Here is a 15,709-nt window from a genome sequence, read left to right as displayed (position 1 = left end):
GGGGTGGAGCTTACCTCCATACTCTCCATGGAAGCAACGTCAATGAAGAAAAAGGCGAGCCTGTAGCGTCTTTTTCTTCATTGACGTCGCTGCCACGGAAGTAAAAGATTAAAACACACGCGCAAAGGGAGTGGGAGTGTGGGGTGCGTCAAGCAACCGGAAGTCCACAATTGGGCTGGGGAGGCTTGGCATTCTTTTCAAAACAGAAGGAGTAAGTTCCCACAAACCACCTTTCTCTTTTGATCTAGGCACAGGAAAAAAAAAAAAAAGCTTTAAAATGCTCCCTGGTTTCAACCTAATACATGTTAAATGTGGGATATCAATGTCATAAATAAATAGATAGAAACTCTGAATGTTGAGCACCTGATTCTCCTAACATGATGTCTCTTTTAGTGGCCCATTACCAGGAGCAAAAACATCTTTGCACAAATATAACACTAGGGCAGTGATGGCGAACCTATGGCACGTGTCCCAGAGAGGGCACGCAGAGTCCTCTCCCTTGGCACGCGCGCCATCGCTGGTCCGCCCACTCTCCCTCCCTCCCAGCACCAGGCCTGCCTCCCGCCCTCCCTCCAACCAAACAAGCAATCATCAACCCGCCCGCCCGTCCTCCCTCCCTCCCAGCACCAGGAACCCACCCTTCTCCTCTTAAATTTTAAAAGCGTACCTCCTCGGAGTTCATTCAGGTGGTGTGCGGGACCAGAGCTTGAGAGACAGAAAGGAAGGTGCGCCGAGCGAAGAACACACGCTTCGTTGCTGCTGCCGACGCACTTCGCCTGAATGAACTCCGAGGAGGTACACTTTTAAAATTTAAGAGGAGAAGGGGGGGTTCCTGTTGCTGGGAGGGAGGACGGATGGGCGGGCGGGCGGGTTGATGGTTGCTTGTTTGGTTGGAGGGAGGGCAGGAGGCAGGCCTGGTGCTGGGAGGGAGGGAAGCAGGCCTGGTGCTGGGTGCTGCTGGGTGGGATGGGGGCCTGATGTTGGGAGCTGGGTGGGAGGGAGGCCTGATATTAGGTGCTGGGTGGGAGGGAAGCCTGATGGTGGGTGCTGGGTGGGAGGGAGGCCTGGTGCTGGGTGGGAGGGAGGTCTGATGGTGGGTGCTCGGTGGGAGGGAAGCCTGATGGTGGGTGCTGGGTGGGAGAGAGGCCTGATGTTGGGTGCTGGGTGGGAGGGAGACCTGGTGCTGGGTGCTGCCGGGTGCTGGGAGGGAGGACAGGGGGGAGAGGAGGGTGGCTGGACATTTGTGGCTGGAGGGGAGAGGAGGGTGGCTGGACATTTGTGGCTGGAGGGGAGAGGATGGTTGCTGGACATGGATGGAGGGCAAGAAATGAAGAAGAAAGGAGGAAAGTAAAGAAATAAATGGAAAGGAAGCCCTGGAAACGGAGTTAGAACAGATAGAGAGCAGCAGAATCAGCGACTAGAACCAATATGGATAGAAAAACAAAATCACCAGACAACAAAGGTAGGAAAAATAATTTTATTTTAATTTTAGTGTTTGGAATATGTCGAATTTGAGAATTTACATCTGCTGTCTTATTTTGCACTGGGTATACTGGAGCTGTAACAGCTTACAGAAATGATTTATAATGGAAGAAAATCATGTTATTTTTTTCTCCTATACTAGTATAATATTTTCAATGATGTCTGTTTATATGCGCCATGGCTGGTGTAAGGGGTGTGGCTATCATAGGGGTGGAGTCATATGTGGTGACCCCGCCCATAATGAGTACCGGCACTTTGCGATAAATAATTCGATTTTGGGTTGCTGTTTGGGCACTCTATCTCTGAAAGGTTCGCCATCACTGTACTAGGGTGTCCCTGTAACCAGCCCCTCCAACTGACCATTGATTTAAGAGTTATAACAAATTACTACTCTACCTATGAAAAGTTATTCCGTTATTATACTTTCTCTGTTTACATCGGTATCCTGCACAAACTGGCATGTTTGAAAATATAAATGAAGATTTAAAAAATGCTGCCAACAATAAAGAACAAGGTGCATGCAGCAGCTCATAGAGTTGCTTGCTTTGTTTTGAGCGAATGGGGATGACGGCTGCGCTAGGAAGGGGAAACGTAGATTTATCTAATTGGGTTCAGCGTTCTGACGTCACTTCATCTCCTGTCTATTAGACCTCCTTGATTAAACCTCATTGGACAGCACAGCAGAAACACCTCCTGCGGGTGCTTTCCACCCGGAACCTTTCCGCAGCTGCTCTTGCTTTCCACTGGAATTTGTTCGATATAGGACAGGAAATGATCTCTGTAGTGATGCGCTTATTTGTCTTCGCTCATGCTATCGTATATATAAAAGAAACTTGAACTTTCTTTAATTTGTCTTTCTCCCTCCCTCCTGTTTTCAGAGTAAGCAGTACCCGGCAAATTCTAGATGTGATGATTAAAAACCCCGTGTTCTCCGCTTGCGATCTGAGCCCCACCAATTGGCTTCCACTGTGGGCGTTATTGTGTTCAGTAGGCATTAGTTGTGGTGGCCCTGTGAGCGTTCTTCTCTGTGTGTATATGTATCTGTATCAATTTCATATCCTCGTCCAGAACCAGCTTTCTGCTGTTTATATACAGCTGTGAACATTTGGATCCGAGATCCCCGGGAAGAAAGAGCGAGATATACAGAAGGTGTGTACCTGTGTAAGAGTATGTTTCTTTTTCTCTGCAGCATTTTATCAACTTTAGATATATGAAATCATATTTAAGTGATCTGTGTATTAGCTATGATAACATAAACCATGCTGAATCGGACCAAGGTCCAGTGAGCACAGCATCGTATTTTTTGACAAATACAGATCAGAAATATTCGACAGATGTTAGTAGATCGAAATTTCTTATGGTTCCGTTTCATTGGATGTGTGATGGGTTTTTCCAGATTTATAGTGCTAATAATTTTTGTAGAACTCTATCACGGGTGGAATTAGCCAGAAAAAACTTTTTTGAAGACAGGGTTAAAAAACTATATATATTCCTGTTAAAAGACTTTTCCCCTTTATGCTTTTTTTCTCCCTTATTTTGTTTTGTCTTTTTTCTTTGTATATTGTCTTTAAAAAAAAACCGTTATTGAGCTTCTTTAAAATGATGTGTAAACATTACAGTACCTTTCTTTCATATTGGTATGGTTGAATTCAGTACTGTATGCATTATTTCTGTGCATATTCTTGCTCTTGCTGATCCCTATTTATTGTATTGATTTGTTTATTATAATGCTTTAAAAATGCTATGAATTCATCATGTATAGTGGTACTAAAAATGAAAAAATCTCAGGATAAATTTAATGACCTATATAACACACTGCTTCTGGAGCCTGTTTATTTACTGGGTTGATTAGTGCTGTTCAGGACCTTGTTTTTTTTCACCTGGGTTAGATTCAAAGTTTGTTTTCAGTTCTCTAGCGAAGGGGATCAAAATAGCTAAATATTGGCCAGCAACATTCAACTGTTGTGTCAGTTGGTATTTTATACTTTTTTTTTTTTTTTTTGCCTCATTTTGCCTAGGCTTTTCTCCTGCCTCTCTACACGCTGCTTCCTTCTCTCCTCTACCTGTTCCTAGTCTTACAGTTTCTTCTGCAAGGCTGTTGCTGCAGGATCTACAGCTATCTCTCTAGCCTTGGGTTGGTGGTGGCAGCAGTACATGAGCCTTTCTCCCTTGGTTGTGGATAGTGTCATCAGGTGCTAGATCCCGTATTTTAGATGCTCAAGTGACCTGGTACTTTGAAGAGTTCTTAAGAACAGAAAAATTGCCATACTGGATCAGATCAAAGATCCTTCTAGCCCAATGTCCTGCTATACCTGTGACCAATCTAAGTCACAATTACATTGTAGAATCCCAAGAAGTAGCAAGATTCAGTAGTGCCAACCCCAGGGATAAGCAGTGGCTTTCCCCTTGTCTACCTTAATAATAGTTTATGGACGTTATCTGCAGAAACTAGTCCAAACCTTTTTTAAACCCTATAATGCTAACTGTTTTTTTAACACATCCTCTGGCAACAAGTTTCAAAGCTTGAGTTATTCGTTCAGTGAAAAATATTTTCTATGTGTTTTAAATGTGCTACTATGTAACTTCATGAAGTGTCCCGTAGTCTTTGTACTTTTTGAAAGAGTAAACAAAATGTTTATGTGTTCTGCACCATTCAGGATTTTGTAGACCTTGGTCATATCTTCCTTCAACTGTCTCTCCTCCAGGAACTTCTTCCCAGGAAAAAAGGGGTTAGGACAGCTTTAGTAGGTGATGATTTGATCATTAGGCATGTAGATACCTGGGTGGCCTTCCTGTCTGGTGCGAAGGTGGCAGATCTCACCCGTCACCTCGATAGGATTTTAGATAGTGCCGGGGAGGAGCCAGCTGTCTTGGTACGTATGGCTACCAGTGACATAGGAATATATGGGAGGGAGATTCTGTTAGCCAAATTTGTGGACAAAGGGGAGCTGGTTGATACTGTGTATCTGGATTTTCAAAAGGCGTTTGACAAGGTACCTCATGAAAGGCTACAGAGGAAATTGGAGGGTCATGGGATAGGAGGAAATGTCCTATTGTGGATTAAAAACTGGTTGAAGGATAGAAAACAGAGAGTGGGGTTAAATGGTCAGTATTCACAATGGAGAAGGGTAGTTAGTGGGGTTCCTCAGGGGTCTGTGCTACGACCGCTGCTTTTTAATCTCTATATATAAAAGGCACCACCAACGTTCTAAATGAAGCCTCCAGCCGGAAGTGTGAAGGAGGAGAGAGATCCGGTTTCCCCATGAGTGTCTGCCCCGCCCTCGCTCTCTCTGTAACACAAACAGTGAAGGAAAACACAGCAAAGCACGAAATCAAATTGCTCTCTCTGTAACAGTGAAGGACTCAGAGGGGAGAGAGGGCAGAAGCTCTCACTATCTCTGTAACACAAACACAGCAAGAAACTTAACACTGAAGGACTCGACTCCGAGGGGGGAGGGGACAGACAGCACAGGAGAGAGGGCAGAGGGCAGGGACACACACACTCCCACATGCACACAGAAGAAAACCTTGCTAGCCCCCGTTTCTTTTGCATCAGAAACGGGGCTTTTTTACTTGTATATTTATAAATGATTTAGAGATGGGAGTAACTAGCGAGGTAATTAAATTTGCTGATGACACAAAGTTATTCAAAGTTGTTAAATCGCGACAGGATTGTGAAAAATTACAAGAGGACCTTACGAGACTGGGAGACTGGGCGGCTAAATGGCAGATGACGTTTAATGTGAGCAAGTGCAAGGTGCTGCATGTGGGGAAAAAAGAACCCGAATTATAGCTACGTCATGCAAGGTTCCACGTTAGGAGTTATGGACCAAGAAAGGGATCTGGGTGTCGTCGTCGATAATACTCTGAAACCTTCTGCTCAGTGTGCTGCTGCGACTAGGAAAGCGAATAGAATGTTGGGTATTATTAGGAAAGGTATGGAAAACAGGTGTGAGGATGTTATAATGCCATTGTATCGCTCCATGGTGCGACCGCACCTTGAGTATTGTGTTCAATTCTGGTCGCCGCATCTCAAGAAAGATATAGTAGAATTGGAAAAGGTGCAGCGAAGGGCGACTAAAATGATAGCGGGGATGGGACGACTTCCCTATGAAGAAAGATTAAGGAGGCTAGGGCTATTCATCTTGGAGAAGAGACGGCTGAGGGGAGACATGATAGAGGTATATAAAATAATGAGTGGAGTGGAACAGGTGGATGTGAAGCGTCTGTTCACGCTTTCCAAAAATACTAGGACTAGGGGGCATGCGATGAAACTACAGTGTAGTAAATTTAAAACAAATCGGAGAAAATTTTTCTTCACCCAACGTATAATTAAACTCTGGAATTCATTGCTGGAGAAAGTGGTGACGGTGGTTAGCTTAGCAGAGTTTAAAAAGGGATTGGACGGTTTCCTAAAGGACAAGTCCATAAACCGCTACTAAATGGACTTGGGAAAAATCCACAATTCCAGGAATAACGTATAGAATGTTTGTACATTTGGGAAGCTTGCCAGGTGCCCTTGGCCTGGATTGGCCGCTGTCGTGGACAGGATGCTGGGCTCGATGGACCCTTGGTCTTTTCCCAGTATGGCATTACTTATGTACATATGTAATTTAGGTTGTTAGGTAGAAAGCTGAAATCCAGATCCTCCAGGGTAGCATTTTCGGAAATGCCCCCCAGTTCTATGCGCGAGACCCAAGAGGCAGGCAGAGCTCCAAAGTCTCAATGCATAGGGGAGACAATGGTTCAGGGATGAGAGGTTTAGATTTGTTAGGAACTGAGCAACATTCTGGGAAAGGGGGGAGGCTGATCTGAAAAAATGGACTCCACCTTAACCAGGATGGAACCAGGCTGCTGGCACTAACATTTAAAGAGGAGATAGAGCAGCTTTTAAATTAAAAAAAAGGGGGGGGGGGGGAGCTGATAGTCACCCAGGGGCTCATGGTTCAGTGTGGAGTATCCTTGAAGGATACTATTGAAACAGGTAATTTAGGGAATCCTAATAGAGAGGTTTCAACAATGGTGAAAGAAAGCTTGAGTGAATTCCTTCAAAAAGGCGGTTAATAAATTAATAAGAGAGTTTAAGGGGAGAGTAGAGTAAAGGATGTACATTATCCCTGTCAACTTCTAAGCAGCTTGTAAATGCAAAGAAAATACACAATTTGAAGTGTCTGTATACAAATGCTAGAACTAGCCTAAAAAATAAGATGGAAGAGGTAGTTTATAGCACTAAATGAAAAGATAGATATAATAGTCATCTCAGAGACCTGATGAAAGGGGGACAATCAGTGGGACACTGTGTTAACAGGGTACAAATTATATCACAATGATAGAGTGGATCAAATTGGAGGGGGGAGTTGCACTATATGTTAAAGAGGGAATTGAGTCAAAATAAAGATTGCATGAAACAGCAGCGTGGAATTCTTACGGTTAAAAATTCCATGTGTGAAGGGAAGGAGTATTCTGGTAGGGCTATACTACCGTCTGCCAGGACAGAACAAACAGGTGAAGACATTTTTACAGAAATGTTAAAAATCTGGCAAATTGGGCAACAGTATAATTGTGATTTCAGTTAACCCAGTATTTACTGGATAGCGTTACATCAGGGGGCACTAGGGAGGTAAAATTCCTAGATGTAATAAATGACTGCTTCTTGGAGCAGCTGGTCCAGGAACCAACAAGAGGGGGAGCTATTTTCGATCTAGTCCTTAGTGGCATGCAGGACATAGTACTAGAGGTAACAATGTTGGGTTCTCTAGGAAACAGTGATCAAATTTGAGCTAAAATCTGGAGCAAAGTCACAAACGGAATCTACTGTAGCAGCGTTTCATTTTCGAAAGGTGACTAAAAATGAGGAAAATGGTTAAAAAGAAGCTAGAAGGATCGGCTGCAAAGGTTAGGACTTTAAATCAGGCATGGACATTGTTTAAAAATACCATCTTGGAAGCCTAGACCTGATGTATTCCATGTATTTACAAAGGTGGAAATAAGAGCAAATGACAGCCAACATGCTTAAAAGGTGAAGTGAAAGAGGCTATTAGAGCCAAAAGAATATCCTTCAAAGAATGGAAAAAGGACCCGAACGAAGAAAATAAGAAGCAATATAAACACTGACAAGTTAGATGGAAAACATTGATAAAGAAGGCTAGAAGAAAATATGAAAAGCAACTTGCCACAGAGACAAAAACTCACAGGATCCACTTTTTCAGGTACATGAGAAGCAGAAAACCTGTGAGGAAATCCATGGGACCGTTAGATCATGAAGGAGTGAAAGGGGCACTCGGGGAGGACAAAGCCATAGCAGAGAAACTGAATTAATTCTTTGCTTCAGTCTTTATGGAAGAATATGTAAGAGATATACCTGTACCAGAAACTATTTTTTCAAGAGTGATGCAGAGGAAACGAAAGAAATCTTGGTGAATCAGGAAGACATACTAAGCCAAATTGACAAAGAGTAGCAAATCACCTGGACTGGATGTCATGCATCCTAGGGTGTTGAAAGAACTCAAGCATGAAATTTCTGATCTGCTGTTAGTGATCTGTAACCTGTCATTGAAATTGTCCATAGTACCTGAACATTGGAGAGTGGTCAATGTAGTACCAATTTATTTTTGTTTTTAAGGGTGATCTGTGAAATTACAGACCAGTAAGCCTGACTTCAGTGCTGGGCAAAAATAGTAGAAACTAATGTAAAGAATAACATTACAGAACACACAGATAAACATAGTTAAGTGGGACAGAGTCAGCCAAGGGAAGACCTACCTCGCCAATTTGCTTCATTTCTTTTGAAGGTGTGAATAAACATGTGGATAAAGGTGAGCTAGTTGATGTACTGTATCTAGATTTTCAGAAAGCTTTTGACAAAGTTCCTCTTGAGAGACTCCTGAGAAAATTAAGTCGTGGGATAGGAGGCAATGTTCTGTTGTGGATTAGGAACTGGTTATTAGACAGAAAGCAGAGGGTAGAGTTAAATGGCCATTTTTCTCAGTAGAGGAGGGTGAATAGTGGAGTGCCGCAGGGATCTGTACTGGGACCGGTGCTATTTAACATAAATGATCTGGAAATTGGAACAATGAATGATGTGATTGAATAGTTTTGTGTCATCTGCAAATTTTTTGTTAAAACACATTGAACTGTGATCGATTGCAGGAAGACTTTGGGCATCCAAATGGCAGATGAAATTTAATGTGGGCAAATGCAAAGTGATGCATATTGGGGAAGAATAATTCAAATCATGGTTACCTGATGCTAGGGTCTACCTTGGGAGTTAGCACCCTAGAAAAAGATCTAGGTCTCATTGTAGACAATACACTGAAATCTTCTGCCAGTTTGCAGTAGCGGCCAAAAACAAACAGGATGCTGGGAATTATTAGGAAAGGGACCAATACTATAATGCCTCTATATCACATCGTGGTGCGACCTCACCTTGAGTATTTCATTTAGTTCTGGTCACCGCATCTCAAAAATGATATAGTGGAATTAGAAAAGGTTTAAAGAAGAGCGACCAAAATGATAAAGGGGATTGCACTCCTCTTATATGAGGAAAGGCTAAAGAGGTTAGGTCTCTTCAGCTTGCAAAAGAGACAGCTGAAGGGAGATATGATTGAGGTCTACCAAATCCTGAGTGGTGTAGAACGAGTAAAAGTGAATCAATTTTTCTATTCTAGGGGACACTCAATGAACTTACATAGAAATACTTCAAAAACAAATAGGAAGAAATATTTTTTTCACTTAATGAATTTTTAAGCTCTGGAATTCATTGGTGGAGGATGTAGTAAGAGCGGTTAGTGTATCTGGGCTTAAAGGTTTGGCCAGGTTCCTGGAGGAAAAGTCCACACTCTGCTATTGAGATAGACATTGCTTACCCTGAAACTGGTTGCTTGGCATGTTGATACTATTTGAGTTTCTGCCAGGTACTTGTGACCTGGATTGGCCACTGTTGGAAACAGGATACTTGGCTAGAGGATCATTGGACTGACCCAGTATGGCTGTTCTTATGAGATTTCTTTCATTTCTTCCATATCATCACCCTTAATACTATTTCTGGCAAGGTAGCCCGTTATCCTGTTTGCTTAAGTTTTTTAACCACACCCTGAATTTCTTAACCATTTTTGAAACACTGATCAGCAACAGGTTAAACTCACCTCAGTAAAAATCAAAGCAAATAATTCATTTAGTCCAATGCTGTACAAATCCTAGGTGCACTAGCACCTAGAAATTGCACCCTGGTGCCCAGGATTTCATGCCTCTGAATGTTTTTTCCTCCTTATTTTACAGTTGTCTCACAAACAGTGTCTCCCAGCTGTGCACTGCAGTTCGGTTCTATAAACTTGAATAGTGGTGTAGGAAGTTTTGCATTTATCAAGTCTCATGGGACTTGAAACTGTGAGACTTCCCAAACTTGTTGTATCACACAGCTCTGCGACTAGCAAGGCAATGGCAATATGTGGCAGACTACAAAGTGCAGTTGCCTGGGAGTAACTGTTATTAAAATGAGAGAGCTTGAGTGAAACTTGGGTGGGGCAGATAAGAGAGTGAGAGTGAAGACTGGGGGTAGGGAAGTGGTAAAAGAATGTGGTAAAACCAGTTAGCTTAGCGGGGTATAAAAAAAAGGTTTGGATAGCTTCCTAAAAGAAAAGTCCATAAGCCATTGTTAAGATGGATTTGGGAAAATCCACTGCATATTTCTAGGATAAGCAGCGTAAGTGGAGGAGTGGCCTAGTGGTTAGGGTGGTGGACTTTGGTCCTGGGGAACTGAGTTCGATTCCCGGCACAGGCAGCTCCTTGTGACTCTGGGCAAGCCACTTAACCCTCCATTGCCCGCCGCATAGAGCCTGCCATGAGTGGGAAAGCGCGGGGTACAAATGTAACAAAAAAAAAAATGCATTGTACTGTTTTGGGATTTTGCCAGCTACTTGTGACCTGGATTAGCCACTGTTGGAAACAGGATACTGGGCTTAGTTGACCTTCGGTCTTTCCCAGTATGGCAACGCTTATATTCTTATAACCCAGGCCATGATGATATGTCAAACAAAGAGGCAGTTGCCACTTCACTTATCAAGGTGGTGCTGTTACACAACAGCATGCTTTGGGAGAGAGACTGCTGGCTTCTGATTCAAATTTTTACTGAAATGAGTATTTTTACAAGGCTTTAGAAGCAGTTCACATTGGCCTTGCGAAGGCCAGTGTAGGTACCTTTTTCTCTGAGGCAAGGAGGACAGTGATGTCCTTACATCTGGGTGATGTCATCTGACAGAGCCCAGACACTACCCAGCGCTCTATAACTTTAAGAGGCTTTTGGCAGCGGCTCCACCGTGTATATGCGAGTGTCTTCCTGTCTGATGTGCAAGCGTGGGACTCTCGGTCTTCTTTTTTTTCCACGGAGCTAGGAAGTTGCATTTTGTATCTCTCCTCAGTGCTTCTCCTGTTCGTTTTTTGTGCCTTCCGGTGCAAGTTTTTTCACTAGTTTACCTGTTTTTCTTCACAAAAGTTTAGTTTCTTCCCCCCCCCCCCCCTTTTTTATTTTATTAGTGTTTTCAGCATTTTAAAGTTTTCTTTATTTTTCGCTGCACCAGAGGCCCTCTTAGGCCTGAGCACCAAGCTCAATTTGAGATAAGCCCCTTTGTGGCATCACCATTGAGCCGTTTGATCTGGATGCGGTTCTTTTTACATGGCCCAGAAGACCCCCGGTGGCTTTAAGATGCACCCAATATAATCGAGTGGTATCTTGCACTGATCCTCACAAATTGGTGTGTGGGGTGCTTGGGGCTTGACCATGACCTATGTAACTGTTTCCTTATAAGTGTGGAAAAGAACACAAAGTCTCGTCTGGACCATGACGGTCCTATTCTTTTTTTTTTTATTTATGTTTATTAAAGTTTTTGAATAACAATATATAAACAATAGTCACGTATCAATCACATAGCATATATGTAAAACTTACATAACAAATAACAGAAGAAATAACATATTCCCTCCTTCGTCCCTACCCCTCTACCCTAACATAAACCTCTTACTCACTAATGAAGGTTAGTATTACTAAGATCGATCATTCCACTTTCAGAGTCTAGGAACAATCAATTGGGGTGCATCAAGATCTATCCCATTGTGCCCTCTCCATGTTCGATATCGTTCCCATAGCAGATTAAATTTTGTTATATGTCCCGATTTCAAGGCTGTCAATTTTGACATTTGGTAAAGATAGTCCATCTTATGTATCACTCGAATCACCGGTGGTGTCATTATACTTTTCCACGCTGCCGCCAATGCTATTTTCCCAGCTATAAACCATATGGACGTAAGTCGATGGTCGGAAAGTCGGACTTCAGGTGGGCGAATATGTAGTAAGCATACCTCAGGTTTAGCTGGATATCGCACCCCGGTCACTTGGGCGAACGTATCAATCAGTTCCGCCCAATATAGTTGAATCTTAGGGCAGGACCACCAAATATGGAGCATATCCCCCACCATTGCACATCCTCTCCAACATTGATCAGACCCCTTCCCATACATTTTTACCAGTGTCTTTGGGGTATAATACCATTGATACAGTATTTTATAGCTGTTTTCAGTGAGGGAACTGGAGACAGAGGCTTGTAACATATGTTCTAAAGCTTTGTCCCACTGAGTATTATCTAGGGTTATTTGTAAATCCCACTCCCATCGCTGTATATAATGTTGTATTGGGCCCTGATCAGCAAGTAGAGCCCCATATAGATGTGATACACACCCCCTATGACTGCCCGCCCTCATTGCTTTTTCTATATCTACCTCCTCCAAAACCAGTTCTGTCTTTGCTTCGGTCTTCACCGAGGAAGATTTGGGTGGGATACCGGTGTCGGAAATGGTATTTCAAGCGGACGAGTCGGAGAAACTTACTGACTTCACGGTAAACCTGGAGGACGTAATGGGGCAGTTCGGCAAACTGAAGAGTAGCAAATCTCCTGGACCGGATGGTATTCATCCTAGAGTACTGATAGAACTGAAAAACGAGCTTGCGGAGCTACTGCTAGTGATATGCAACTTATCCTTAAAATCGAGCATGGTACCGGAAGATTGGAGGGTGGCCAATGTATCGCCCATTTTTAAAAAAGGCTCCAGGGGAGATCCGGGAAATTATAGACCGGTGAGTCTGACGTCGGTGCCGGGGGAAAATGGTAGAGGCTATTATCAAAAACAAAATTACAGAGCACATCCGAGGACATGGATTACTGAGACCAAGTCAGCATGGCTTTTGTGTGGGGAAATCTTGCCTGACCAATTACTTCAATTCTTTGAAGGAGTGAACAAACATGTGGACAAAGGGGAGTCGGTTGATATTGTGTATCTGGATTTTCAAAAGTCGTTTGACAAGGTACCTCATGAAAGGCTACAGAGGAAATTGGAGGGTCATGGGATAGGAGGAAATGTCCTATTGTGGATTAAAAACTGGTTGAAGGATAGGAAACAGAGAGTGGGGTTAAATGGGCAGTATTCACAATGGAGAAGGGTAGTTAGTGGGGTTCCTCAGGGGTCCATGCTAGGACCGCTGCTTTTTAATATATTTATAAATGATTTAGAGATGGGAGTAACTAGCGAGGTAATTAAATTGCTGATGACACAAAGTTATTCAAAGTCGTTAAATCGCGACAGGATTGTGAAAAATTACAAGAGGACCTTACGAGACTGGGAGACTGGGCGGCTAAATGGCAGATGATGTTTAATGTGAGCAAGTGCAAGGTGATGCATGTGGGAAAAAAGAACCCGAATTATAGCCACGTCATGCAAGGTTCCACGTTAGGAGTTACGGACCAAGAAAGGGATCTGGGTGTCGTCGTCAATAACACACTGAAACCTTCTGCTCAGTGTGCTGCTGCGGCTAAGAAAGCGAATAGAATGTTGGGTATTATCAGGAAAGGTATGGAAAACAGGTGTGAGGATGTTATAATGCCGTTGTATCGCTCCATGGTGCGACCGCACCTTGAGTATTGTGTTCAATTCTGGTCGCCGCATCTCAGAAAGATATAGTAGAATTGGAAAAGGTGCAGCGAAGGGCGACTAAAATGATAGCGGGGATGGGACGACTTCCCTATGAAGAAAGACTAAGGAGGCTAGGGCTATACAGCTTGGAGAAGAGACGGCTGAGGGGAGACATGATAGAGGTATATAAAATAATGAGTGGAGTGGAACAGGTGGATGTGAAGCGTCTGTTCACACTTTCCAAAATACTAGGACTAGGGGGCATGCGATGAAACTACAGTGTAGTAAATTTAAAACAAATCAGAGAAAATTTTTCTTCACCCAACGTGTAATTAAACTCTGGAATTCGTTGCCGGAGAAAGTGGTGAAGGCAGTTAGCTTAGCAGAGTTTAAAAAGGGGTTGGACGGTTTCCTAAAGGACAAGTCCATAAAACCGCTACTAAACGGACTTGGAAACACTCCAAAATTCCAGGAATAACATGTATAGAATGTTTGTACGTTTGGGAAGCTTGCCAGGTGCCCTTGGCCTGGATTGGCCGCTGTCGTGGACAGGATGCTGGGCTCGATGGACCCCTTGGTCTTTTCCCAGTATGGCATTACTTATGTACGTATTATTTATGTAATTTCTAAAACGCTGATAATGAAACAGATGGGAGGATGGTAATCCATAGTCCTCCTGTAACTGACCATGATGGTCCTATTCTAAAGTTATAAGCACACTTTAACATTATGTTTTGCTCTTAAGTATAACGCTCAGTTAAAGAGTGTAGTACTCTGGGATTCTCGTGCTAAGATTGTGTGAACTTTCCCTTTAGAGCTAATTAGTGTTCTTGGTCCTCTTGGGTTTTTGACACTCTCATACAGGGCATGTTTGTGACCTAATCTTTAAATTGTTGAACAGTCAATATTTTTCCCAGCCAGAGTTTGCTGTAGTTGTTTGATACTTAAGCCTCACATTGACCTACCACATCATTTTCATTAACCCACAAGCTACTAATAATATTGGAGGGGAGGCCTGATCAAAGCAGGGTGCCAAGTCATATTCACAGTGCCTAAAGGGATATTCAAACAAATATATTTTCTTATAGTCTTCCCCCAGTCTGTAGCTTCAAATAACTTTATCCTTGCATACTTTTGGCAAATCCAGTGTTCGGCGTGTTTAGACATTTGCTACAAATTCACTTTGTACAAAGCGCACAGCTTGATTTTTCATTTGGGAGTATTTAAATCATAATTGGACACAAGCTCTATGTAACTTATTATGAACCTTGTAAAGGCAGTTTTTAGAAACGGAGGAAATTTTGGTTTGGTATGACAAAGGCTGTGAAGACTTAGCAATCAAAGACTTATGCTTAATTATTGAATATTTAATCTTTCACATTTCAAGTGTAATGTATGTTGCAATCTGAATTGTAGTTTTTAGACAGCAAAATATTAATCCAGGTAGCCTGACTGTTTATTTTACACTGTGCAAGCGATGTACACTTCTGCATGCAGTCAGTACAATATGTGATGATGCGTGATGTGCATAATGCTTAAGCATGGGCTGACCACCCCCCCCCCCCCCCCCCCCACTACTGCAGGGTCATCAGGGCAGCACAGCTCTGCATGTTGCAACAGGCAATATGCAAAGATGTACAGATGTGTGAAGACTTTTCCAAGTCATGTAAACATATTCATAGGGCACATGTATGAAAGTGAGTGTAAATGGTGATTTATGAGTATGTGTGATTATAGCAGCTTTCTTAAGTCAGAGAGTTGGGTAATTCTAGTCCTTGAGCATCACAAACAGGCTTGATTTTCAATATAAAAATGAACTGTAGAACCAATATAATCATTATGGGTATTCGATCTCGTTGTGTATACTAGAGAACCAAATGTTTCCTTCCTGATTCTGAAACGCATACCAGTGGTGCTTACTGTTATATGCTTATCTCCTTTATGCTGTCTGCCCAGCAGGTGCTCCCAGAGCTTGATGGTGTCCCGGAAACAGAAAAAACTTTGCCATTATGTGGAGGAGGGCAGCGTTCTGAAAATCAAGTCATACCTGCGCAAGCACCCCGGCCTGAATGTTAATTTCACCTTGCGCAAGGGACGTACACTTCTGCATGCAGCCTGTGCATTATTCGATGATGCTGTGGTGCACATACTGCTTAAGCATGGTGCTGACCCCCTACTGCAGGACCATCAGGGCAATACAGCCTTGCATATCGCAGCGAGGCAAGCCACAAGGCGGGGGCAGAGAGGTAAAATAGGACAGTGAGAACTC

At 42.9% G+C, this 15,709-nt stretch overlaps 1 protein-coding gene across 4 annotated transcripts in view; it reads left to right on the top strand.

Moving 5' to 3' along the window:
- Window positions 1-2,196: 2,196 nt before the first annotated feature.
- NFKBIL1 (NFKB inhibitor like 1) overlaps window positions 2,197-15,709 on the top strand; it is a 35,064-nt gene continuing 21,551 nt past the window's right edge. For 2 of the 4 annotated variants that reach the window (XM_030203770.1, XM_030203772.1), the window contains exons 1-2: window positions 2,198-2,631; window positions 15,400-15,686. In XM_030203770.1, coding sequence (XP_030059630.1) covers window positions 15,416-15,686 — 271 coding nt within the window. In that variant the 5' untranslated portion in view covers window positions 2,198-2,631; window positions 15,400-15,415. Of the gene's footprint in view, window positions 2,644-15,396; window positions 15,687-15,709 lie in introns of all 4 variants that reach the window. The other 2 variants (XM_030203771.1, XM_030203773.1) reach the window with 2 other exon arrangements.

Source organism: Microcaecilia unicolor, chromosome 5 (genome assembly GCF_901765095.1).
Source record: "Microcaecilia unicolor chromosome 5, aMicUni1.1, whole genome shotgun sequence".
In the NCBI taxonomy this organism is placed as follows: Eukaryota; Metazoa; Chordata; class Amphibia; order Gymnophiona; family Siphonopidae; genus Microcaecilia; species Microcaecilia unicolor.
This window is presented reverse-complemented; position numbering and strand designations above follow the sequence as displayed.